The sequence below is a fragment of the Terrapene carolina genome, unplaced genomic scaffold (assembly GCF_002925995.2).
Source record: "Terrapene carolina triunguis isolate 2854851 unplaced genomic scaffold, T_m_triunguis-2.0 Scaffold234, whole genome shotgun sequence".
NCBI lineage: Eukaryota > Metazoa > Chordata > Testudines > Emydidae > Terrapene > Terrapene triunguis.
In genome coordinates, this window is record NW_020664585.1 from 6,843,702 (window position 1) to 6,871,009 (window position 27,308).

The window sequence follows — 27,308 nt, forward strand, 5'->3', positions numbered from 1 at the left end:
CGACTCCGCTACCGCCTCTTGCCGCGGTGGATTTCCGGAGTCGACGGTAGAGCCATCAGGGATCGATTTTATCGCGTCTTCACTAGACGCGGTAAGTCGATCCCCGATAGACCGATTGCTACCCGCCGGATCGGCGGGTAGTGAAGACGTGCCCTTAGACTGCTTTGAAATCCCAATCTTTGGCTTTACCCTCTCTCTACCTCTGTTTCCCTATTTGTAAAATCAGAGTAATATTTACCTATCTTGCAGAGGAATAAATTAATGTTTGCAAAGTGCTTTGAAGATAGAAGACATTCTATAAATGCTCTTTAATATAATGATGATACAAATCTGCAGCTATCCTTTGGATGCTGAAGACATATATACATATCCGCCACAGCACTCTGAGGGTTAATGAACTTCATTTGATATTATGCAATCGTTATTTGGTGGTGAATCAACTTTCTCTTACCTGTGTGAAGTTTTCACTGATCATGTCCTCTTGATTTGAGGAGCTATAGATCTCAATTCAGATGAGTACAATGGAACGTTTCCATCCAGGTTCTTGTGATTATTTCTGATGGCAGAAATAGCTAAAGAGAATCACTATAAATACTTATGAACCTTGGAATCTATATTCAGGAACTATTTGGTTTTGCTATTATTTGATTTTATCATTTAAATTCTTTTAAGAATTATTTTGTTTTTGTTGTTGTGTTGGCTGCAAAATAATTGCTGAAGTATGTGTGATTTCAGCTGCCAGAAATAAGAACATTACTGTTGGGTTCTGTATGAAGACTGGGGGATTGTTTTCTCTGGGGAAAATGCTTAATACATTTCCCCCCTTAAATTAAATTTAAAAATCTTTCATCAGAAAAGTTGCATGGGAGAATTTTCATTAGAATATAAGAATTCCCATGTGGGTCAGAACATGGTTCTATCTCATATGGTATCCTGTCTCTACCACTGACTCTGTACCAGATGCTTCCATGCTGGAATTCCGTACTGGACAATTAGGGCCTGATCCAAAGCCCTTTATAGTTAGTGGGATTCTTTCTATTTATTGCACTACGTAGTGACATTAAATACTTGGCAAGGTGAAAGCCCAAGGGCTAGGAAAGGTTCTTATCCAAGCATTCTTCACAAGCCCAATCCTGCAAGGTGCTTAGCACCCTCAATCCCATTGACTTTGGTGGATGTTGAAGGTGCTCTGTACTTTCATAAAATGAAACAGTTTGTTTAGGTGCCTAAATATGGATTTGGTTTCTAACTTCAAGCACTTAGGTTTGAAAATGTTAAGGGAGTTGACTAAGGCCACACAGTGAGTGAGTGGCAGAGGATAAAATAAAATCCAGGCACTCTGTCTCCTGGTCTCCTACTCTAACCATTAGATCATGTTACCCTTACATTTATTTGTATTATAGTAGTGGCTAAGAATCCGATCAAGGTTCAGGGCCCCACTGAGACTGTACAGATAAGAAATAAAAAAGACAGTCTGTGCTCAGGAGAGTCTCGGGCTACATGCCAGATACGATGCAGCAGACAGACAGAACAGACAAACAGGGTGGAGGTGTGCGGATGGGAACCCTATGGAGGGTCACAAAGGTGAAGTGATGTAATTGCAGTGACAAACTAGCAGCAGCTTTTTGAAGGGGCATGATGGGGGTCAGTGTGACTGTCATCAGGACCGTACAGGAATGGATTACAGTAGTTGAGGTGCAAGATGATGAGGACTGAACAATCCATGTCAGTGCTGTTATCTGTGTGATGTTGCTCCTTAATTTTAGAAAAACACCGGTGTTTATATGCTGTGCATTCCTGACTTCTGGAGTCTAGAAATGGGACCTGTCCTTAAGTGTGGTCATAATACTGGGAGCTTGCTGTATGCTATACCCACCATTAGAATAATCCTTACAAACAGAAAGCACTCCAATGACAGTGATTGTGGTTTTGCAGACACAGATGGTATCACCAGACACAAATATCTGTCTTGGCTACTGTGTGTAAAGTTCTGTGCTGGAAATGAAGCTGGAGAATGCTCCATCTGCTATGCTTGTTCAGTTATTAAAATGCATTTGGAGACCTCTCTGGCTTTCACTTGGATTTGTACCATTAACTTTTTAAAAAAAATTCTATATAGTGAGGTTATTATTTGCCCATAAATAAAAGACTAATATCTGAGAGAGAACCTAGCAAACTGCAGTAGTTGGACAGCCATATTGGATCAAAACTAAAATAAAATATAAAAGATTTTCTAAACACCACCTCTAATTTAAAAGAATAATAAGATACAAGTAGGTGGGGGACTGAATAGCTAAGTGATAAAGTGTCTTTCATTCTCTTTCTCACTGATTTAAATTCAGGCCAGGTTAATAGAGCTTGAAAGTCGTTACAATGTGATGCCTGTTCTGTGGCTTATATTAAATGAGTTTAGGAGGTCTCAGTCCAGCTTCTAGTGAACAGGTGTTCACATCACAGAAAACACTACCAAATATTGGCACAATCTGGCTGCATTGGTCACATTTTCAGCAGAGAGGCCCCTGGGTTGTATGGAATAAATTGACTACTCTTGTGCCGTAGAGGTGGCCCCTGCAGGTCAGGGTAGACAGCATAGGAAGGTTGTGTTGCTGCTGCCCCTTTTGTGGATACATGGGGGAATTCGATTTCCAAGGTTGTCGATTTGGCACCTTCCATCACCACTGACACCCACATTTAAAACAAAACAAATCCCTGACAATTTTTTGAAGAAGATTTTCTGAATAATAAACCTGAATAATTAACCAAGAAGGTCTCTGCCATCTGGGCAGTGTGATGACAAAGTTTGAGCCCCAGGAGATATAATTCAGAATATGAATGAATGCTTTGCAAAAAAGCAAGAGATTTTCAGAGCTTTTATGAGAGTAAGGACTGTGTGTTTTAATAGTATAATAAATGTATAAATATTAAGGGCCAGATTCTTGGCCCCACTCTCCTCCTTTTGCACTACTCAAGTGATGTGACGAGGGCAAAAACTGCTTGTAGGTCTCTAGCTGGAGATCCACCTGGCATAGGGGAATCCCCAGTGAGCATAGAGCCATCATAGCTGGTGCCTGCGCCAGTCAGCTCCTTTAGCCCAGCATAGGGGCTGGGGAAGGAGCATGGTCAGTGTCAGATGGGCTGACCTCCAGGCTGGATTCCATCTCCTATAATGCACGATGGCCATGCAACTGCCTTGATGTAACCCACCCTTCACCAAGAGGGGAGACTGTGGAACATCATGGGAGATGTAGTTGACTAGAGAGCCTATCCTATGGACACGAATGGGAGCAAAAGGCATCTGAACTACAACTCCCATGAGGCACTACAGCAGCATTTCTGACTTGGGTTTTCTATTTTTCACCAAAAACTAAACATTTTCCATGAAGGGGGAAAAAAAACTTAGTTTACAAACAATTGAAATATTAAGCCACTGTTAAATCTCCCCCAAAAGATGGAATAAATAATAACTTGCCTTATGACTACTCTGAAACTCTCCTGGTTGTGTTTGTTTTCATATCGTGAGCTTCACCTTCTGTGTTAAACTGTGTGTCTGATCCTGCAAACCCTTATTTGCATGAGTAGTTGTTAGTCAATGAAGTAGTCCCATTGAAGTTAATGGGACTAGCTAACTGAATGAGGATTACTTACATGAGTAAATATTTGCAGGATTGGGCCCTATATCATTAGACTGGCTATTTGCCAGGTAGTAGTAATAGAGACCCTAGCACCATTCACAGTTATGGTGTGGTGAAATAGTGACAGATGTTTCTAAAAACTGTTGAGAAAAATAATTTTTAATAGATTTTTGTGGTGGGGGAAGATTTTCAAAGGGTTAGGGACCCACAACTTCACTTTGTGATTTAGAAAATTTCCCCTTTACTTAATAATTGATCTTAGCTATTATAGAATAAATCACTGCTGTCTTTTGTTAAAAACAAAAAAAGGTGTCTCCCATACAAATAATTCACCTATCCACTAAAATAAGATGCTGGTCTGATTTCATACCCTGTATCAGGGTCAGTCTTATTCCTCCTCTTTTAGGCTATGTTTCATCAGGATATCCCCATAGATTCATCCCTTTGCTGAATAGGGATAGATTTAAGCATGTGATTAAATGTTTTGCTGAACTAGAATCTAATTATGAACTGGGGTGTGCCTCTTGAGGCAGAAATTTGTCCACTGTGTGGAGGGGCTGTTAATGGGTTGTGGAACTGGTGATCCTGGAGTACAGGCTGACACTATATTCAGCATACTGTATTTCTGATGATGCTCTCTCTATATTGTTTATTAATTGCTTTTGGTATGAAAAGCAGTTATATGACTATAATTATTCTAAGTAAAAGAATATTAGGCTGATAGGCAAAAGTTCTTATCCACACCTATTGGATAACAAAGCATTTCAAACATGAGTGAACAGTGTAATACTGTTGAAAAAAAGCGAACATCATTCTGGCATGTATTAGCAGGATAGGATTGCCAACTTTCTAATCGCACAAAACTGAAAATCTTTGCCCCGCCCCTTCCCCAAGGTCCCATCTCCCGCTCACTCCATCCTCCCTCCCTCCGTCACTTGCTCTCCCCCACACTCACTCACTTTCACTGAGCTGGGGCAGGGGTTTTGGGTGTGGGAGGAGTTGAAGGCTCCGGCTGGGAGTGTGAGCTCTGGGGAGGGGCCAGAAATGAGGGGTTCAGGGTGTGGGAGGGGGCTCTGGGCTGGGACATGGGGTTGGGGTGCGGGAGGGGGTGAGGGGTATGGGCTCTGGGAGGGGGTTTGGGTGCAGGAGGGGGCTCCGGGCTGGGGCAGGAGGTTGGGGTGCGGGAGGGGGTTTGGGGTGTGGGCTCTAGCTGGGCAGCGCTTACCTCAGGTGACTCCCAGAAGCAACTGGCATGTCTGTCTTCTAGGCAGAGGGGCCAGGGGGCTGTGTGCACTGCCCGTGCCCGTAGGCGCCGCCCCCGCAGTTCCTATTGGCCGCGGTTCCTGGCCAATGGGAACTGTGGAGCTGGCACTTAGGGTGGGGGCAGTGCGCGGAGCTCTTGTGGTCACCACTGTGCCTAGGAGCCAGACATGCTGGCTGCTTCCAGGAGCTGCGTGGAGCCAGGGCAGACAGGGAGCCCGCGTTAGCCCTGCTGTGCTGCCGACCGGAGTTTTAGCAGCCCGGTCAGCGGTGCTGACCAGAGCTGCCAGGGACCCTTGTTAACCGGGTGTTCCAGTCAAAACTTGGACGCCTGGCAGCCCTATTGCAGGAGTGTTGTAAGTAAGACACGAGAAGTAATTCTTCCACTCTACTCCACTCTGACTAGGCCTCAACTGGAGTATTGTGTCCAGTTCTGGGCACCACATTTCCGGAAAGCTGTGGACACGTTGGATAAAGTCCAGAGAAGAGCAACAAAAATGATTAAAGGTCTAGAAAACATGACCTATGAGGGAAGATTGAAAAAATTGGGTTTGTTTAGTCTGGAGAAGAGAAGAATGAAAGGGGACATAAGAGTTTTCAAGTTTATAAAAGGTTGTTACATGGAAGAGGGAGAAAAATTGTTTTCCTAAACCTCTGAGGATAGGACAAGAAGCAATGGACTTAAATTGCAGCAAGGGCAGTTTAGGTTGGACCTTAGGAAAAACTTCCTAACAGTCAGGGGAGTTAAGCACTGGAATAAATTGCCCAGGGAGGTTGTAGAATCTTCATCATTGGAGCTCTTTAAGAGTAAGTTAGACAAACACCTGTCAGGGATGATCTAGAAATACTTAGTCCTGCCATGGGTGCAGGGGACTGGGTTAGATGACCTCTTGAGGTCCCTTCCAGTCCTACGATTGTATGATTTGTTCTCAGATTAATGCATTAATCTCAAACACCATATTATATAAAGCTCACAGAACTTGCAGTATTACAGAGCTGGCAGAAATAACCATCAATATTTCAAACAGATACTATTGTCACAAAGATAAAGATGTGTGCTGCACTTTGACAGGTACCAAAAGGCCCTTATGATCAGTATTTGCCAGGGTAGAATGGGCTGGTTGTTGCACATTGGCAATTTGGCACATTCCCTCGGGACTGCTATTTTAGGCACATTTCTTTTTTTGAAAGGACTTATTTGGTTCTTACAGCTCAATGGTAACCTTTTAAATGTATATCAAGTATAAGCTGTGGTGCTGAGGTCTACAGGCAGCCTGAATTTATAGCGCTGAGGTATGTCTACACAGCAAAGAAAAACCTGCAGCTGGCCTGAGCCTGGAAGTCTACACAGCAATGAAACAGTCCCACAGCCCAAGTCAGCTGGCACAAGCCAGCCGCAGGTTTTTCTTTGCTGTGTAGACATACCTTGAGAGGCATGAACTTCTCCAGTTCCTCTGTCTGGGCTGTTAACACCAAAATCTTACGGTGTACATTTAAATGACTATTTCCTTACTAGTCACAGCACACAAGAAGAGGAATAATCATACTGTGAAGATTCGCACAATCCACTGTGAGCAGCATTTCATTTTGACATCATGTGTGGGTGGAGTTTGGATTGGTGGCAGTGCTTGGGAAAGTACCTCTATTTATTAATTTCCAATCTGAGCTGTGGGTATGTGTGTCCAGAAAGTCTGACTCTGCAATTGCTTTACAAAATATGGGGGTCAACCTAGGCACACCCAGAAAATACAGGCTTTCTCTTGTTATCCCCATTTTGTTTTTGTCTGTCTGAGATAGATCATTAGCTCTTCAGGGCAGGGATCTCATCTTTTTAAGTGCTCTTAAGTACCTTGTGTGTATACCATACTTAATGAATAATTGGCCAAGCTTATCAGGCCACACTCTCAACTTGATGGCATTTCTCTGTCTATTATGTGATAACTTTTGAATGCCACATTTGATCAATTCCAAAATTGCACAGAATGTTCTAGGCGTTAGTGGCTATTGATTTTGGGGAACACCAAAAGGGAGAAAATGGGGGACATGTATCTCCTGCCATCCTGTTAGCACAGCCACAGCTTCCAGCACCTCTGCAATTGTCTGTAATCAAACAACTTGTTGATAGCACCCGTTATCGCTTTCCAATATGACAATACCACCATCTTATCTCTGCCAGTCCTCCCAAATAAGTTTAACATGTTGACAGCTTGAATGACTAATTTTCCAGATAAATAATAATGGGGGAGGGAAGGGGAGGCATGCACACAGGCCCTGGGGTGGGGGGAGATTGCAGGACCTTGGTCTGGAGGGGAGAGGGAACAGGGGTACACAGAACCCGTGGCGGAGCAGGGTTTGAGGGACTCTGGTATGAGGGGAGATGGGCATGTGGAACCCACACACAGACCTTGGCTTTGGGGGACAGGAGGGACACAGCCCCAGGCATGAAGGAGGGGTGAAGGGGAGAGTTGCAGGGAATTCCTGAAATAGAGTGAAATGGGAGGGTGGCAGACAGGGAACTTGTGGAGTGGAATGAAGGGATACAAGGAGACACGGGTGTGTGCAATGAACAGCCTTCAGAAGCTATGAGGTGTGGAACCTCCTAATCATTAATGGTCTTGCTATAAGTGGTGCTTTGTTTTAATTGGATTTAGAAGAAAGCTTGGCTGTCTTCTACAGGAAAAGCTGGTTGCGGTGGATCTAGCTGCTCTGTTCCTGACTTGTGTAGTATGATAGGAAAGAGAATTAATGTCTATCGAAAACCATGTCCTGGATGGCCCACTGTCCTGATAATGGTAAATGTTACTGATCTTGCACATCCTGCCCAACAGGAGGTATGCATGCATCCTACCATGTAGGAGAGTCTGGTTAGGTTTCCTGGGGGGATCCCTTATTTACTGTGGGGGAGAGGGAGAGGGGAGGGAAGACGGTATGCAAAGCATCATGTCATGCAGGAGAGACACTAATAGCTAGATTTCGGGAGCGCTAAGTATGCTGGTGAGCTGGGTTCAGGTCTCCCTTCCTGCTTCTTGGAACCACTGTGCAGCCTGAATTTTATGTCCTACTTACAAACTAATGTCTTATTTGGTCCAAATGAAGGGAAAGGTGGGCTGCAGTACATGAAGAATTCAGCTTTGCAGGATTTGAAGCAGTGCTTAGAAGGGAGACCCTTGAGGGAGCTGTGTAGCTGCTCTCTTGGGGCACAGGGATAGCCACTGCCATGTGGGGCCTTTTAGTGCACTGGTGTTGAGGGTGGGGGTGGAGTACAGGAAAGCAAAAGGGGCTGGGAGTGCTGGCTCCATGTCTCCTGGGTGACAATGGTTTCTTTTGTCTTGTGGTGTAATTTGTGGCTTTCAGTTACAGGGAGTTAGTCACTCAGTGGGTCAGGCAGTTATTGACAATTCTCCTAAAGGTACCTATTGTTTCCTGTTGTTTTCTACCATGTCACATTTTCAGATGCACTAAGTAAAGGCTACAGTAAGAAGGGGAGATGTCAGGAGCCGTGCGTTTAGGATCCACCATGAGCTTTGGCAGCAAGAGTCAGCTCCCTTGGAAGTATCAGTGTAATTATTAATGTGCTGTGTGTGTGAGCTACCTCGTTTAGGAAAGACATTACTGTTAACAAATAAACCAACTGCCTCTCTTATCCCCCCCCCCCCACGAATGCTTTGTGCCTCACAGAACACAGAGCACCAGCCACTGCTTGTTAAAAAAAAAAAAATCCAACAAATAAACAGAAAGCTATGGCCTGCTTCTGCTCTTTGGTTTGGCACTTGTAGTTGGCTCATGGTTTTGTGGTATTCGGTTTCAGGCTTAGGGATTTCAACCAGCCGGGGTTTGCTCCTGGGAGGAAGGAAGAGTGAGCTATACTTTTCTCATTGGCCCGAACAAAAACAGAAGCATCTGCTGGGGTTTGGGAGTGGTTTATGGGCTGAGCTTAGTGGCAGGGGAGTCCTTGTAATGCCAGAGGGAATAGAGCCGTGTGCTGTGCTGTACTTATAACGAGAGAAAAGGAAGGAACTGAGCTCAGGGTAATGAACTTGTGTGTGTGTGTTTGCTTGTGTGTCTGCCTCCCTGAGTTTCTATGCATGTGCCTGCATCTCTCTGTTCTCAAGTGTGTTTGTAACTCAGTGTTTGTTTCTGCCTTTGTTTCTCTGCATGTGAGTATCTCGTGTCGCTGGTGGGCTTGAAGCTGTGAATGTGGATTTGTGTGTCTGCACATGGTATCTGTGTTTGCTTTGAATCTGTCTACATGTTGTCCCTGTGTTTGCGTAAGGGTTTTTCTCCATTAGTGCTGTTTCTGTATTTGTTGTTCTGTTTGCTTGTGAGTTTGTGGGTCTCTGTATGTTGTCTCAATGGGTACTACATTTCCCCAGATCTTTTCAGAAAGAAAAATATAATAGTGCATCAACTAACTGTTGAACAGTTTCAGGATACCAGAGAGAGCACAAAATAAACTCTAGCAAGGAAGGGAGGCTTTTAAAAAAACTAGATTATAAGCAGCTGCATATTTTAAAAACCCAACCAGGGGTGTGTAGTGAGATAAAGTTGAGTCTGCAGGGACTGGAAATTACAGTACTTGTGAAGAAACAAAGCTTGATTAATTGTTTGTGCTTGTATTGGGTGTGTGTAACTCTGACAAGATTCTATCTCTCTATGTCCTACTTGAAAGTGCGTTCCTACATGCACATTACCTGCTCTGGCCCAGAATGCTTAAGGCAGAGACTAGAGCTGTAACTGAAAGAAGCAGAGTAGATGTTGTTTCTAGTTTCCTTTCATCGCGGACATTTTGTTGTGGAAAAACCTAAAAACTTGAGCTCTCTCTAACCAAATTAGCAGCCGTTAGTGTTGAGAAGCTGCCAGCTGAGGTTAGAGTGGTGTCTGTGTAAGATTAGCTGTAGCATGGAGCTGTGCTGAGGAGACCATGTGACTGCAGTGTACATTGGAAGAGGAAGCTGTAGAGGTCAATGCAAAGGCATTGTGCCAGAGTCTGGCAACAAGGGAGATTGCTGTATGGCGGCAGATCGCTTTTCAGACTCCTAACGCTTTCATTAACTGTTTGGTGTTGGACAGAAGCATCCCTGTTAGATTAACAACAGAAATTTAAGGATGGAATAACTCGTTTGTGATTGGTTTCAGTTGTGGATGGAAAGAAAAACTGATCTTTCCAAATGCTTTGTAGGTTTTATTAACCACCGCTTGTGGATCTTTCACTGAATCAACCTTTCTTGGGAATGGAAATTATTCTGTTTAGAGGAGTTTCAAGACAACATGCTATTAAAAGAAAAAAAAGTCGAATGTTTCCAGCTATCTCTGCATCAGTGTGTTCTCAGTTGCAAAGCTCATTTTGAGCATTTTGTGGTTTAACTGGAAATTTAATTTATATATTTTTTTCCACCTTCAATACAAAGAGACAGACAGCCTCAAGTTGCAGGTTGCAGGTTATTAAAAAAACCCAAAACAAATAAAAGCCCAAGAAGTATAGAGAAGGCCATTTGCAACAATCCAAAGAATCTGACTATCAACTGGCAATCCTAGGTGGGCAGTATTGCCTTGGACAATTTGTTTTAATTTGGTATGTTTGTAATTGATTTTGTGGAGACTGAAAATAACGGAGTCTATAATAATTTGTTTTTGATTTAAAAATTTTGTTCTTCCAATGTTTGTCAAGACCTCCTTTGAATTGATATATTCACAGGTTATTTTTGTTTTATTAGCAATTATTCTACATCTGACTTTCTGCAGGCTGGTATAAAGAAAGGAAACTTCCTTTATAAGCTTCTTCTTTGTTTTTAATTTCCATCTGACGTGTAGTCAGCAGCATCCTGGGAGAGGAGAATAAAAGGAAAGATTTAAAAAAAATGTATTTGGGAATGAAGGACTCATATTTTGAAATGGAGCATATTTGGAGTCTAGACAGCTTCTTGGCTAGCTGTGATTTTTTGAAGTATCTGAAATACTCCAAGGGTGGAAAAATCTCTATCCCTGCTTCAAAATGCTGCTGAAATTCCAGAGTGGGTAAGAGGAAAGCATTATTATTGTACAAGGAGAGGTTTTAATTGTGAGACGAAGGCACAGGACTTTTTTGAAGCACACAAACTGACTGTCTTCATGACAGCATTGCGTATCATTCTGTCAACTCCAGCACTGGATGGGGTTGCTAGGCAGCAGGCTCTTATGTATCCAACGTCTCTCTGATTTGCTAGCCTTCTGCAGACACATGGTAAGGTCCTTTCTAGCCTATCATCTAGAGGGACTTTTGCACGCCGTCTGCATACCGCTGAGATTCTCTACCTGAATGTGATGAGAAAAAGACACAGTTAAATGAAACCTTTTTTGACCACTTTCTGATATTGTTTCCACAACTAAAAAAAAAAAAAAAAAGCCATGAAAGGGCGACTGGAACAAGGAAAAGAGGTTAGTGGGTTAAGTGGTGGTGTGTGTTTTCTGCATTTGCAAAAGGTGCCTGTTGTGAGAAGGGCGGCTGTAATTCGGCCATTAGTTACAGATGGTGGCTGAAGGCTAGAGATTCATGCAGTGAGCTGAGAGCCGTTGTATACCTTTGCAGCAATGTTGACATTAAACTGCTCTGAAAAAATATATCTAGAGGGCACAAAATACAGTGATCTGGTACTTTGGAATACTGTAAACTGATGCCTTCAATTATTCCGCACAGATATGCTTGGAAATGGGAATGAAAACAGTTTATTTGTCAAATGAAGCTTCACTCTGTCCCCTGCAAAAGTTGCAGTGGTAGTAGTTAGGTAATTGATGTCCAATGGGATTTATATCCAGATGAGATTTTTCAAAACTTTGTTCTTTGAATCAGTCAACACACAACTTTTGGTGAAGGTTATGGCTTTTAGTAATGGAGGAGATCACACCTGGAGTAGAGAATGGTGTGGTGATTATTTTTGACCAACTTAAGTTTAACATTTCCCAAGCCTTTTATAACTGATAGTTTTCTCTCCAGACAACTGAATAACATACAGAATTATAGGCATGTTTTTCCCAACAGAAGTCCAATTATAGTCCGGTTTTTGTCCTATTAAGATGACTAAATGAGGGGTCTGTAGAGATATAACAGCTTCATTGGTTTGAGATCTCTACATATGTAGCTACACTGCAAACTAATAAATAAACAGTGTTGTTTTCAGACTGCTCATTGTAACTCTTGATGTTTGTATTCCCCCCACCCAAATGTGCTTTTCAGGTACTGTTTGATGAGCGTGAAAGGATGCTTCACTGATTTTCACATTGATTTTGGTGGCACTTCAGTGTGGTATCACGTTTTCCGAGGAGGGAAGGTAAGTAGACTTGACAGTGTAACATCTTTATTTTGGGGGATTTCTTGTGAGGCCTGCTCTGCTCTTTTGTTTGTTTGTTTGTTTTACTTTTGCTTGTAAGTGATCAAACTGTAAATCTTTTGGTCTGGCTGATGAACTTGGAGTTTTGCTGAACAGGGGAGACAACCCTTCAGTCTGTGAAACAAATACATTGAATATTCCAGGGCACCAAAATATCAGAAAAGTTTGATATGAAAAAGCTTATTTTATGCTTCTGTGTACTGGAAGTGTCGTGTAGCATGTAACTGGCCATATACCACAGCTGCGTCCATGTGTCCATATCACATCTCCTTAGGTTGCCAGAATCTCTGAGCCTCTTCTTAGGCCTTGGCTACACTCGCGGATTTGCAGCGCTGTGAAGCGCGAGTGTAGTCGCGCCGCCAGCGCTGCGAGACCTCTCTCGCAGCGCTGCAAGTACTCCACCTCTCCGAGAGGAGTAGCTTGCAGAGCTGCGAGGGAGCGTGCGGCGCTGCAGGCGCTGATTACACTGGCGCTTTACAGCGCTGCACTCGCTGTGCTCAGGGGGGGTGTTTTTTCACACCCCTGAGCGCAGCAAGTGCAGCGCTGTGAATTGCCAGTGTAGCCAAGGCCTTAGTTTTCAGGATCCTTTAAGCATGTGCATGAATATGCACGGGCACACACACTCATTCAAAAACAGAAGTACTCGAATATGCAGCATAGATAGCTATATCCACATTCTTCTAGGTATACTGGTTTAGATATAACTAGTCATATCTGAGATTTCAGTGGAGATAGGTGCTATATGTATTAAAGTAAGTGCAGCAAATAGAACATCTCTGTGCTCCTGATATTGTTCATCTACATATCTAATTGAGATGAAAGTAATATTATATTCCAAGCTTGTGTAGTATATTAAGCTCTTAGTGGACTCCAGTTTACAGAGATGATGTTTTGTAGAAGCAGTATGACAATTATGAGTAATCTTGCTGCTATAATCTGCTAGGGACCTCTGTGTACAGCACATGGAAAATTTATACTTTATGTTGAAAATACATTTGCTTATGTATGTTCACTTCATTGCCACCCTTTAACTTCGCTGAAAATGCTAGCTCTTTATTTTCATTGCTTGTTTGTAAGAGTTAAACTTCTGTTTTATTTTTAGATCTTCTGGCTGATTCCGCCTACTCTGCAGAATCTAGAACTTTATGAAGAATGGGTTCTGTCAGGAAAGCAAAGTGATATCTTTCTGGGAGACAGGGTGGAACTATGCCAAAGAATTGAGTTGAAACAAGGCTATACGTTTTTTATTCCTTCAGGTAACTGTTAATAACTGTGACTATTGTCAGAATCATTATGTTTAATAACAGTTCCTATCCATAATATAAAAACATCTCATCTAAACCTCCTTTTGGTTCTTTTGTTGGCCATCTCAGCAGGAAGGCTAGGGATTGAATGACTTAATCCTGTAGAGAGGTCCCATAAGGTCATGCATGAAGCACATTGGTGAGGAAGTGTGTTGTACCTGGTCTGTGGATAAAAAGAGGGCTTTGGTGTGTAGCACTGTCAATCCAGCATTCTCATCAGCACTGAATTTATTGTAAACATCTGTAAAAAAAAAAAAAAAAAAAAAAAAAGTCACAATGAATTATTTTTGTCTGCCTGTTTGGAAAAATACATTTTTCTTCTTGTTGTGAGATGTTACTGCTCTTAAATATCTCCTGCATCCAGTCTATGATCTTTTTCCAGGCAGGTTTCACTTGCAGTTTAATAATCCTCAACCAGCCTCTGCGTATAGCCAGAACTCAGAGATGAGGCTTGATTTCTTGAGACACATTGTAGTTGGGATTCTCTCATAGGGGGAGGGCAGGCAGTATCTACACCACTGCCCTCCCTCATAGGTTGTGTCTGGGAAGGGCAGCTTTAATCTCTTCAGGAGCCCAGTCAATGTGCTGAATCTACACATCTTCCAAGTAGCATGGCCACACCTCCTCCTTGAACACACAGCCCATTTGGGGGGCTTCAGTGCCTGGCTCAGGGCCCCCTGGCAGAGCAGAGGTGGTGGGTGCTTTTCTGCTGATGAGGAAGCCTTAACCCTGGCTTATGCCAGCTGAATTCTGAATCAGGCCAGTGGTGCTCCTCACATTAGAGTACTGTATGTCATGCTTTCTTCTCTTTGGCTATAGCGGTGCTGAGAGTTTGTTTACAGTGGCATAACAATGCTACCTGCCTGTAGCAGATCTCGCAAGGTAAATATTGGCAGCCTTCCTACTTGATGGCAATGGAAGTTGCTTTGGAAAGAGGATCAGGTTTAAATCATGGAGACAGGAACCAGTGCAGGGACTTCAATAGACAGTCAGGGGATCTTTCTTGATAACGAGGGAGCAGTGTTTGTGTCAGCTGTGAAGGCTTTGCTGCTTTGGTTGCAATTTGGCAAGGATTGTAGACTAAGGTGACAGGCAAAATGACTGTGGGTGTGGGGTAATGAATCCATTAAAGGAATTAGGTCTTCCTTTGAAGGGGGTCAGAATGTGCTATTACTTTTTGAATTGAATGTTTGAATGTGCCTATGCTGTTTGCATTGATCCTGTTAGTACCTTTACTACTTATCTTCACTCTCTCCTGGACAACCTCCTACTAATAAGTCTTCTTGCGTGTTAGTTTAGTGATACTCAGCAGATGAAATGAAGCAAATTGTGTCCTCCTATTGGGAGCCTAAATAAGGGACAATGTAATATGGTGGAAGAAGAGGGGTCAATCCAAATATACATATATATATTTAATATAGTTGCTGCTTTCCTGAGAAAGGCCAATGTGCAGAAATGCTCGTGCCTCAACCATTTCAGGCTCCATACTGTTTATAAACGGCTGTCCCAAAACACTTATGAATAATTACCCCAGAACATTAAGCATGAACTCCTCAAAGTTTTTACAGCGAGAATGTTTGTGTTGGAAAGTTTATCCGCAAATTCCTTATTTCATTTATGCTGAGGGGATGGATTAGCTGAGGAAAAGAGACTATTTTTAGGTTTCTATTACATACTGAAAGGCCCTATCAAAAAAGACACAGACATGGTCTAGTGGATTGAGCACAGCCTTGGAGACCAGGAACTTTTGTGCATTTATCCTGGCAGTGACACTGACTGTTTCCTGTGGCTTTAGTCAAATCCCCTAACCTCTTTGCTTTGGTTTAATCTCATAGTGTTTTTGAGCATTAATTAGTTAATGTTTGTAATGCACTTTGTAAGAACTAAGTATAAAATTATTTATTTATTTATTTATTTATTTATAGTGTTCCTGTTGTCATACCTGGTGCCTATTAAACAACCATGTATAATCCAGAATTGGTATAGATGAAACCCACCCAGCCTGTATTTATTCATGAGACAAGTGCTCTCTGGTTACAAATACAAACTAAGGGGATGTAGAATAAACAAATGCATCTTGCACGGTTTCCCAGTAATTCCCAATCTTGGATGGATTGTGGATGGAGGAAATTCTACAGCTAAGGGCCCTCCCCTAAGAATGCCATGCTGCCCACTCCTGGAGTTTAGCCTTACAATAAGTAAAGTATACAGGTGGAATGCAGCAGCTGTGATAGAACATATGAGGAGAGTCTGTCCCAGGCCACTTATGGCTTTAGAGATGATAACAAACACCTGAATTGCACCTGGAAACAGGCCAGGAGCTAGTAGAGCATTGTGTTGTGTGTTTGTATTGGCCTGCTCCACTTGAGAAGCAGGAGGACACATTTTGCACTAGCTGAATCTTCCAAGTGCTCTTTGAGGATAATTCTAAGAGCACATTATGTATCCCAGCCTGAAGATGACAAAGGCATGGAAGGCTGTTGTGAGGTGTGCATCAGAGATGTAAGGTAACAGATTCCTGGATGATAAAAGGCCCTTCTGGCCTCTGATAATCAGATAATCAGCAATGGATCACATAAAACCCTGAGACTGTACATGACTTGGACAAGGGTGGTGGTAACCTTTACTGGAGGGAGCAGTTAGAATCCTCATCAGTGTTTCAAGGTATTTTTCTGTGCCCAGCATTATCACCGTAATCTTTTCTGGATTGGGTTTAAACCATGTGGCTTTCATCCAGGGCCCTAACTCAGCAAAGCACAGAAAGACTGCAGGATCATGGCTAAGTATCATCAACATACTGGTGTCACTGTAGCCAAGACATGTCTTACTTAGCAGACTCACCCTAAATGTGTATGTATGTCTGCACTGCAGCTGGGAGGTGTAATTCCCAACGCAGGTAGATGTACACGTGGAAGCTCTGCTCAAGTTAGCACCTAAAAAAGTAGTCTGGCTACAGCAGCACAGATGGTGGCATGGGCTAGTCACTTGAATATGTACTCAAGGGTTGTGTGGGATTGTACTTGGTTGGCTAGCCCAAGCTGCTGCCTGTGCTGCCACAACCACAATGTTCATTTTAGTCTCTAGCTATAGCATGCCCTAAATGGGAGGGGACAACAAGACTGACCCCTGTGGGACACTGTACATGAAAGTCCTTGAGGAAGATTAACAGTGCCTCTTACAGCAATCTAGGGCCTCCCCAAAGAAATGACGGGAGCCATTATAAAATGGTCCCAGTCCACCTCTACCAGTTCCGATTGATGAGTTGGTGACACTTCATGATCAACAGTATCAGCATATGTCTACACTACCAAAAAAACCACCTGACTTGGGCTTGAGCTACAGGGCTAAAACGGCAGCGTAGATGTTCCTGCTCGCATTGGAGTCTGAGACCCATCCCCCTCACTGGTTTCAGAGCCTGGGCTCCAGCCCAAGCGGGAAAATCTGCACTGCTGTTTTTAGCTCCATAGTCAGAGACCCATAAGCCCAAGTCAGTTGATCCAGGCTCTGAGACTCACTGCTGTGGGGCTTTATTTTTTTACCCAGTGCTGTAAGACCTAATAAAATTAGTAAGGAACCTGGCCTCTGTCCATTAATAAAATGGAGATAATCAGTCCACTGTCAGTATTTAACAGATAATAATAACCAAAGAAATAGTTCAGTCTCTGCAGTCCCAGGTCTAAAGCTAGATTGATAGGGTTCCAGGACAATAGAGAAATCTAGGTGAAGCTGGAGTTGGTTTGTCAATAACCTTCTCCCAAAATGGAAGGTTCAAGATTGGTGTGACTACCACCATCAAGAGATGGTTTCTTCTGTAGAGGCCTAGCCTCCACTTGCTTTAGGATGGTCGGCAACTTGCCCTCATGGAAGAAGGCAGTCATAATTTCCATTAATAATGGTCCTAGTGTCACCCCACTGGCTTTTAATAGCCATAAGGGACAATGTTCTGTCTTGCATGTGGCTAAGGCGCCAGCACACCCTGAACCTCCATCAGCTAGATTGGATGAAATTTAGCCAGGAAAGAGGGCATGTTTCATGGGTCTTGCTTTGATATTCAGTCCACAAACTGCCACATATCTGATTGATCTTATCTTTAAAGTAATGGGAAATTCTTCATAACGAGAGAGAGTTCATTCTATTTCCATTTGGAGGCAATCACAAGGCTGCTCACCACACTGAACATTTTTGCTACTCTAAACTCTACAAAGATTATATGGGGGAGGAAAAACCTTAAGATGATGATGATGCCTCTCAGCCCGCATCATAGCCATGAAATAGAAAAAAATGATCTCTGTCACAATCAGATCAAGAGCTTGTCCAGCAGTATTTGTGCTCTAGATTCCTTCTCTGTTGCATGTCTGTGTACTAAGGCAACATGCAAGAACAGTCCGTGGGCAGTGGGTGTTTGGAGTCCATTACAGTGATGGTCATGAACAAAAGATTATAGTTTGCCCCTAGGCCACTGATGCACTGGGCCAGTGGCTGAACAGCATTATCAGAGAGTTCTGTGAATCAAGAGACTACTTTAGCCACTTCTTCTTCTCTGGCCTCTCTCATATATGGATCACTTCCCTCCAATCCATTTGAAATACTCTCCCCCACTCAAAAAAAGTAGTAGTAATCAGACGATGTTACCCCACCTTTGAATCTCTTCAGTGACTCCCCTTTGACCACTACCTCAAATTTAAACGTTTTGTCCTTCCCTTTAGTGCCCTGAACCTCCCACCCCCATTGACCTTCATCCAATGTCTTGTTTCTCACCTTGTCTCCTGCTACCCCTCCTCTCCACCTACAAATCCAGCTTTGGTGCCCCATTCATCTTCTTCACCCTTTCTCCTTCTCTCGATGCTTTTTTTTCCTCAGTCACCCCTAATACGTGGAATGCCATCCCCATTCTTTTTCTCCAAGCCACCACCCTTCACTGTCCTCCATCAGCGTACTTCTAAAAACTCACTACCTCGGAGTTACTCACAAACAGTGAGTTATGTTAACATAATAAATAAAACGAAAAACTCCTCCTCTGGATCTCCAAGCCTGTTCCATCTTTCCTGTGTATGTCACTTAAATTGTAGGTGATTTGACCATGCCGAAGGCGTGATAACACTACACCTTCCCGTATATATTCCTGCAGTCATAATAATGATATAGAAGCTTGGATTGTGTTAGTTTGCTTCTTCTCCCTAGATAATTTGCAAGGCCTTCATGCTTCTGGGGTCACATTTTCAAAAAGTGACCTCCATTTGTGTATCTTCTTGTGCATGCGCAGACAGTAGTGCATCAAATATGTATGTATTAGTGTTTGCATGCACAGAATTGCACAGGTACGAGTGGAAGCCCCTTATGAAAATCTGGCTCATGATATTTCTGTCAGAGTTGTGAAAATAAAGGGGATGAAGCTACTAGAAGTGTTTGGGGCTATGGGCTCTACAGAGGTGGACTGAAAACACCCTTACAATTACTTGGTATCACTGGTTTCAAAGTAACAGCCGTGTTAGTCTGTATCCGCAAAAAGAACAGGAGTACTTGTGGCATCTTAGAGACTAACACATTTATTTCAGCATAAACTTTCGTGGGCTACAGCTCACTATATCACTGGTTACCAGAATGTGGATGAAATAGCAAAAGCTGAATGCTTAGATATTCTTTTCGCCCTTTGGATAGGGTTTTCACTGACCTCAGTGAAAGTCACCCTTAAGCACTGTAGACAGGATTTGGCTCTGTATTTGACACTCGCTGTTTTGTCTCTAATTGCAGGGAGGATTAGTACAATTCAAGGGCTCAGCCTAAAGAGAATCTAGAAAGCACATTGCTTATGCTCTTTCAGATGGTAAGCTTTCCATGTTCGTAGTTTTAATTTGAATACATAGAACAAATGAACAAGTTGCAGTGTGTGATCTGGAAATTTAGTGAGACAGCTTTGAGAGAGAGCGAATTCTTTAGTAGCCACACCATCTTGGGTTCTCATCTTACCAATTCTTATAAGCAAAGCAGTGATGAGCTGCGTCATTTCTTGGATGGGAGACCACCAAGGAAAGAACAGGAAATTGTGTTGCTGACTCACTAAACAAAACTCTCCTCCTGAATTCATAGCCCAGCATAGTATTAGGAGGTCATTGTGCTACTGGAGGTGCCATTTTCTGTGTGATACATAAAATCCAAGAATTTGACCATATATTCATATTGTCATTAAAGATCCCATGGGACTTTTACAATAATAGGGTTGTCAGCTTTGATGTCCTGTCAAAAATCCAAACTGGATAATATGCTTTTAACCGGATATGGCATTCTTCTTCACGTCCTTTCCTAACTTGTTTAGTGTTGCTGTATGTTGTTAAAACCAAGCGCACCTCACCCCAGAGCTGGCAGCATTCTATTGGCAGGCAAAGTGATTTTCTTTATGTATAGTTTGTAATATGCTTTGGGATCTTTTAGAAGGAAAGACACTATGTGAATATAGAATATTATTATAATCACTGGAATTTTTTGATAGAAGTGAGAATCTAACAAAGTGTGTGCAGCATTCTTGTTTTCAGTCAAACACAGCAGTTACGACACTCCCTCTGATGAGGCTGTTATTGGGAGTGAAGATAGAATCATAGAAATGTAGGGCCAGAGGAGACCTCAAGAGATCAGGTAGTCCATCCCCCTGCACTGAGGATATATGCTGGGGCCTTGGATGTGAGTCACAAAGGTTCAGGGTGCCTTAAGTACGACAACAGTGATGTCTGATGTGGGTGAGATTCTATTTTATTATTAGAATGTAGACCCTAGATCATGGCCCCGTTGGCTAAGCCAGCCTGTATGCGAGAACTTTAATGGATAGTGTTTATACTGAGGGCAGAAGTAATTGCACATTAAAAGTATGACTGTTAAAATGCTTTTAATTGACTTGCCCTATGGATGCATAGCCATGCTGCAGATTTTGATTTTCCAAGACTTTGCTGGTTGGGATTTTATACTGCAAAACTGAAACCAGGGGTGATTCAGATCTAGGTCTCATTATATCTGTAATGGGGTGACCACCTCCAAAGCGCCCCCTCGTGGCATGGGGTAGCCCTGCAGCATCCCTCTCTGTTTCCCTTTGCTCAGGGCTCCTCAATTTCACAAAAGCTTTCTTGTAACCCATATCACCCTTACTTGGGCTGGTTTAATATCACAAACAGTTTCAAAATAAAGTCCTCAAAGTCCAAACCAAAGTTCATGTATGTTAAGGTTTATATATTTGCCCTTGATCAAGCCACTCCCAGGCCTGTCTGCCTGGAGTCTTCCCTGCCTTGGTAGACCACTCCCAGCCATACCTACGTGGAATCTTTCCCCCCCTGCTGTTTCAGGGTCCTCTGCAGGAGCCATCTAACTCTCTGCAACCCTCTCATCCCTGCTCTTAGGCCTTCCTGGCTAGGGTCTCTCCTCAGGCCTCTTCTTTATCTATCCCAGATACCTAATTGGGTCACATGATCCACTGGTCACATTACCTTCATTTTCCCTATCTGAGGAGGATAGTTGGCTGTGTCACCGGTGCGGCTGACAAGGGCCAACCACTCTGCGGCAATATGTAAACCTCAAAAGTGCAAGGGTTGCAAAGGAAAGGGTTACAGATAGATGATTCTGGTTTTGGCCCAGCTATTTTTAGAACCATCAGTGTTGCGTTCAGTTCTAAATTCTTAGCAGCTTCTTGTTTGTGATGGAGGATGATTGGTGATAAGATTTGGAGACTGAGGGTCTAGGGGCCTGGGTTCTGTTCCCAGATTGTCCATGGACTTGCTAGAGATCTTAGGCAAGTTATGTAGCTTTTTTGTGCCTTTATTTCCCAGCTGAGAGAGTTGTTCTGAGATTCAATTAATATTTGTAAGGGGCTTTGAGATCTTTTGGATGGTCTTAAAGGGCAATATATTAGTGGTTAACTGTTCAATTTGCTGAAGGCAGAATTTAAATGATGTAAGGCTTACAGTTGCTAAACTATCTGTGATGTTATTGGGGACAAAGTTATTTTTTTTACTTGTCAAACATAAGAAAGACTCATTGCAGGTATTCGGGGCTATGGGGCACTATCATGACCTAACCACTCCTCTCTGATGTCCCACCTTCCTGATAATACCCATTGGTTGATTATCTCACTAGACAGTCAGCCCTTTTGCCCTTTATTTTTGAGACGTATTTATTAGATGTTTTCTACCCAAAGTTCTGCAGAACTATAGGAAAAGAACAGTATATTTTCTTTACAATATAGCAAACAATTGTTGAGTTGCTAAAGGAAACAGATGCATCAGTGCTCTGTCTTGGAGCCTATAGTCTACTCCTTAGCTTTATAAGTTAAATGCCCTTTATTATTCTCAGATGGTTGATTAAAGATACAGTAGGAATTTGCAAGCCCCCAAAATCTAGTAACAAGTTTGGAATGTTTAATAATGGCTGTTTTATAGAACTTCAGAAGATAGAATCTCATTATCTTTTTTTAAACCCTTCAGAAAGGCATTTGTTGTTAATTTTACCTTCCAGGTTTACCTAAGGTGATAATAGCTAAATAATCGAGTGTATGGTAGGAGCAATAGAGTGATCTGTAATTGTGAACTAGATAAGGTTAGCTCTGAACTTCCTGACTAAAATACCATCACTGTATTGACTGTGGACTCTACAAAGGAGGGAGTGTTGGGGGAAAGAGCAAGTGTTCATTAATCCCCAAGAACTGAAATAATAAAGATCAACTTTAGGAACACCCAGCCTAGTGGGCTTTTCTGTTGTTGCTGCTTGATAATTGGGGTTACAGAAGGTGAATAAACTGTTTGTACTTTTTAATTCCAACCTCTTCTCTTTGTTGCTGGTGAAAGGTGCTGGGTTTACAGGCCTGGAGTCTGAAGTCCTCTGCCTACAGAAAAGAATGGCACAAGTAGTGGCAGTGTAGGATTTCCCTGCTGTACCCTGACAATTTGCCTCAACTCTGAGCTATAGGAACTGTCTCCAGAGGAATTAGAGGGTAGATCAGGTTCCATTTTCATTCAGATTTTCATCCCTTTTCTGTGACTGCCAACGCCTGGTGCTGCTTTTTCAATTTCTGTCCATTAGAAATTATACTGAATCTCATCAAATAGCTATCAAATAGTACCACTACCAACAGGGGTCAGGTTGGAATGAATGACCTACAGGGAAAAGGTTTTCATCCATTACCAGTCCCTGGAGCCCTGCAGTCTCTCTCACACAGAAATCTAATTTCAGTCTCAGGTAATAGTAGGTGTTTTTGTTTTCGCCTTTCAACCAAAAATGTGCTATTCCCCCTGCTTTTGATTTTTTCAGTCCTTAATCCCTTTGTTCTAATATTAGTCCCATGCTATTTTAGCATCAAAGATGGAATTAACTTTGCTAAGTTTTTTTGGTGTGCTTTGCTTTTATGAGCTTATTACTGAGGGGCAGATAATATCTCACAACTAGCAATAACCCATGAAAGATTCATGCTTGTGCAGTAATATCAGGGCTTATGTCCGCTATAGGATCTGGGGGGGAAATTGATTACAGACACACTAAAGGGATGTCTACTGTAGCTTGCATAGCAGTATTTAGCCATTACAAGTCAAAAAATTCAAACCTGCATGAGCATGTCTGACATTGCATCCACTAGGGGATGACATGATCATACATGCAAACAGATCTGATATTCCATCCAGTAGATAGTACTGGTGACCTATCATAGCAGGACTGAGAGATAAATGTAGTGTATTATTACATACATGATGATAATGAAGGAACGCCAGTGCCTTCAGATTATGACCTCAGTTACCTTTGTAGCTCCATTTTGTTCACCTACTCAGGAAAACCCTCTTCCTTTTTAAAAACCCACTTGTGTGGATGCTGCACATTGGAATTGGGAAGCTCAGAAAGCCACTTCATGTTCTTGTTTGCAAACAGTTATCTAGTTGTTTCATAACTTGCTGATGTCTGAGCTGTGGGAATGAATCAAATGTAGCAGCTGAGCTTGTACGTTCCTTGAGCTTGTTTCCCCCAGTATTACAATCAGGAAATGTAAAAGGTGTTTCCTACTTACAGCTTGTCTCTCTGTACTCCCCTCTTCACCCCTTCCACTCTCCTAGCACTGGCCTCGTCTCTCTTTCCCCTACACCCCATCTGGTTAGTGTTAGTGCAGGAGTCTTCACTTTGGAACTTCTGACCTTCTGGACCAGACTTCCTGTGTCATGCTAATTTGTCAACTTTCCATCTTATTTCTGATCTCATCTGTAAACATCTCTTCTCCCTTTATACACTTCCTAATGTCGGTCTCTTTCTGTGCTATTATCAACTCTGTAACTGCATTCCTCAAGCAGGCCTGAAGTATTTTAGGATACAGTGTGTCTGAAAGTGGTTGTACAACATTGGAGTCAGATTCTGCTGGACCCCGCATGGGTGCACAAAGAAAAGGAGAGCACAAGCATCTTCTCTTTCCTGCTTCCTTTGCAGGTGCTGGCTTGAATCCAGTGGGGGAGCATAGTCCCTGCTTCCTCTTAGGTCTCCTGTGAGTGTTAATGGTGTAAAAGGGCTAGGAAGTCCAAAAGGAGAGCATGGACCTGGGTTTGGTCCCCTTCCTTACCAGCCAGCAGAGATAGCTGAGTGCAGAGAGAAGAATGTACTGTGTGCTTTCCAAGAAAGGCGAAGCTGCTGCACTGATTTGCACTGCCTGGGAGCCCACAGAAAGAGTTCTGGTTGACTTTCTGGTCTCCAGTGGCTGCATTGCCCGTCTGCACCCCCTGTAATGTGCCTGAAGGACATTCTGCCCCTACAGTTCTGTTGTGCGTTGTCAGCAGATCTGAGTGTAGCCTGCCCTATGAGGTTTTTTCTGACTTTAGTGGGTTTAATGCTGTTACAGTGAAACCCCGCTATAACGCGCACCGCGATAACGCAAATTCGGATATAATGCGATCATAAGGTGGCTCCAGCCGCCCCAAGCAAAAAGCGTCCGGAGCGCCGCCGAAGCACCCAAAAAAAAAAAAAAGGCGGCTGGAGCCATTCTCCTCCCCATCTGCTCCTCGCTCTCCCTCTGCCCCTTGCACGTCTCCCCTGCTCTCCTCAAGTGTTTCCCTTTCTCGCTGCATGGCTGAGAGCCCCCGCTGCTGGACCTGCACCCTTTCAGTTACTGTTATGGGCAGTTCGCAAATGCAAGTCCTTTTCTGCCCAAGAGAAATTGACCAGCTTGAAACTGACCGGCTTGAAATGGTAAATTTTTGTATCCCCGCTATACCACGACCGCGCATTTATCGCGATCGAATTTTTTGGACTCCAATCATCGCGTTATAGCAGGGTTTCACTGTATTTCAATGTCTCCTTACTGGGTACGAGTCTGTTAACAGCACTACTGTCATTTCTTGTTTGTTTTATAAAAAATGTGTATTTAAAGGGCCCGATTTTCAGCCTGGCCTCAGAGTTTTGGGCCCAGATATTCTGAGAAGGCCTTAGCAGGACCAGTTTTGTTTCTAACAACTACAGGCACAGATACTATAGTAAGATAAGTAACTACTTGATTTGTGGGCTTAAGCATATTACCCACAAAAGTAGACGCTGCCTCTGAAAATTGTTCCCCAGATTCTCTGTTGCCCTCTTTACTGGCTCTTTCGCAATGACAGGCTCAAAAATGGGCATTATTTACTTCCTTGTCAGTAATATTTCTGTTAAGGATTTATTGTGCCTGAGGCACTGTTCACTGGCGCATTGACCTGACGGTCAGTGACTGTTCCTCTGGAGCTGTTACCTAATCACATCAGGGTCCACTACTAGTGAGTTTGGGGATCATTAACACAAGAGCCCTTAATATCTACTGGGGCTTGTGAGGCTGAGACTGAGAGGTCTGGGGAGATACGTTGAGACTAAAATCCATGGGGGAAGAAATAACGAAAGCAGTAGCTCAAGTATGGATTTCCCCTGAGAGAACATAATTTGAGCAACCTAGGCCACTTTAAAATATATTTTTTTAATTCCACCATACAATATCAAAAGTCTAACTCCTGTGTTGATATTTTTTTGCACTCCCTATAAAACGAAAGAACCAAAAGCAATAGCTTCTTTTTCTCCCTCCACCTCCGCTTGCTGTTGCCTCTAAAGTCAAGTTCTTCTTTGAGTGTAGGTGTTTGTGTGCTCCAGTGTACAATTGTTGGAGAGTTTTTATCCTTAGCTGTACCCATCAGGGCAGCCTCAGCACACTCTGCTGACTTGTGCACATTGCTCAGGCATAAAGGGCTGAGCTGCCCTAGACCCCTCTCAGCTCTTTCCTACCGCCTGTGATGATTGTTGGAGCTCCCTGTCCTTGCTTTTGCGAGTCTTTTTTCCATACCTGTAAATAGTACACATGTATAGTTATTGTAGTTTAGTAGTTAGTTACTTCGTAGACATTTTTTTTGTTTTTGTTCTTTGTGTGGTTCCTGCACCCAGTTTGGGAACCAGCCCTGGTACTGGACGTATGGCATGCTCTCTGACAAGGTTATGCTGAATAATGACCCTAACCCCAGCTGCCTTAAGCGCTTATGGGAGGCTCATGTGTGGCATTTGTAAGGGCTTTCAACCCCATTTGAAAAAAGACAGGGCAGCAGGTTAAAATATCTGCTAATATTGGCATTACAGCCTCCATGTGAGCCCTCTACTTCGGTCTGGGTACCAAGCATCTTGGCGTTGATCAGTAGCACAACTCCAGCACAACTGGTATGGAGAGGCAGATCAGCAGTACCGAAGAGGAGAGATCAGAAATTGGACTCAGTACCAAGCTTGTGAAAGGAATCAAAGAGGATGAGCTCTGCTAAAGACTTGGGAGGGTGTTCAGAGAGTAAGCACTTCCCATAGCACACCTCTAAACATGGGAGTTCATTAACTCCAGAACCCATTGTGGGCCTGTTGAGACCAGCTCCTGACACACCTTCATTGGCGTCTCCTTGTGCCATGATATTGCAGATTGTCTTCCTGGTACCATCTACTCCTGAGGCATCTGAGGCTGTGGGAGAGCTGTTGAACCTCTCGGTTCATCCATCACTAGCAGTTCAAGAGCCTCACCTGGCATCAGTGCCCAAGGTACCATCTCCTGTGCTTTCGGCTCCACACCAAGCAGCTCCACTGGATGTGGCTGTCAGGGTGCCAGTAAGGCTGGTAGTGTCTGGTGGAAAGCCATAGATGATATCCCTGGCTCCCGTTTCTTCAGAGTCTGAGCCGCCTTCTCTGGCACTGGTGGGTATGGCATTGCTTTGATCTCAATTAGAAGCTTTGTTCGCATCAGACTCTGAAGTGGGTTCCTATGTATCCCAACTACCTGGTCCCATCAGAGGGATATGCCACTTGCCGGCCTGGTTTCCGCCTTAGTACCAGCAGGGAACTTACAGGAGGAACCCTGGTGCTATGCATAGCTGGGGTCCACAGCTGTACCAGTGGCCTTTTTGGAACCCACAAGGTTCCCCCCCTCCAGTCAAAATCTCTGCAGCCATCTCAGCCAGCTCAATCTGCTGAGCATCAGGAGCATCATTGCCACAAGCATGATAGCGTTGGTACTGAGACCAGCACCAAGGGATCCCTCACACAGCAGTTGCAAGAGAGCTAGGAACTGGACCAGCCCCCAGTATTGGTAGTATCCTCTTCCTCATCTCCTGATAAGGCAGTTGTGATGGAGTCTGTTTCTCCACTTCTGGACAATGTTAAGACTCATCAGATGCTATTAAAGAGGATGGCTATGACTTGATATTCATCCGGAGGAGGTCCAGAAAAAATCCCACAAGCTGGTGGACATTCTACTGTGG

The 27,308-nt window shown here is 43.3% G+C and overlaps 1 protein-coding gene across 5 annotated transcripts in view; it reads left to right on the forward strand.

Moving 5' to 3' along the window:
* The window catches only part of KDM2B (lysine demethylase 2B), a 174,417-nt gene that overhangs the window by 50,432 nt on the left and 96,677 nt on the right, over nucleotides 1-27,308 (forward strand). For 2 of the 5 annotated variants that reach the window (XM_024196191.3, XM_024196190.3), the window contains exons 7-8: nucleotides 12,103-12,196; nucleotides 13,359-13,512. In XM_024196191.3, the coding sequence (XP_024051959.1) occupies nucleotides 12,103-12,196; nucleotides 13,359-13,512 (248 nt within the window). Of the gene's footprint in view, nucleotides 1-8,817; nucleotides 8,921-10,830; nucleotides 10,908-11,202; nucleotides 11,307-12,102; nucleotides 12,197-13,358; nucleotides 13,513-27,308 lie in introns of those variants that run through there. The other 3 variants (XM_024196193.1, XM_024196192.2, XM_024196194.2) reach the window with 3 other exon arrangements.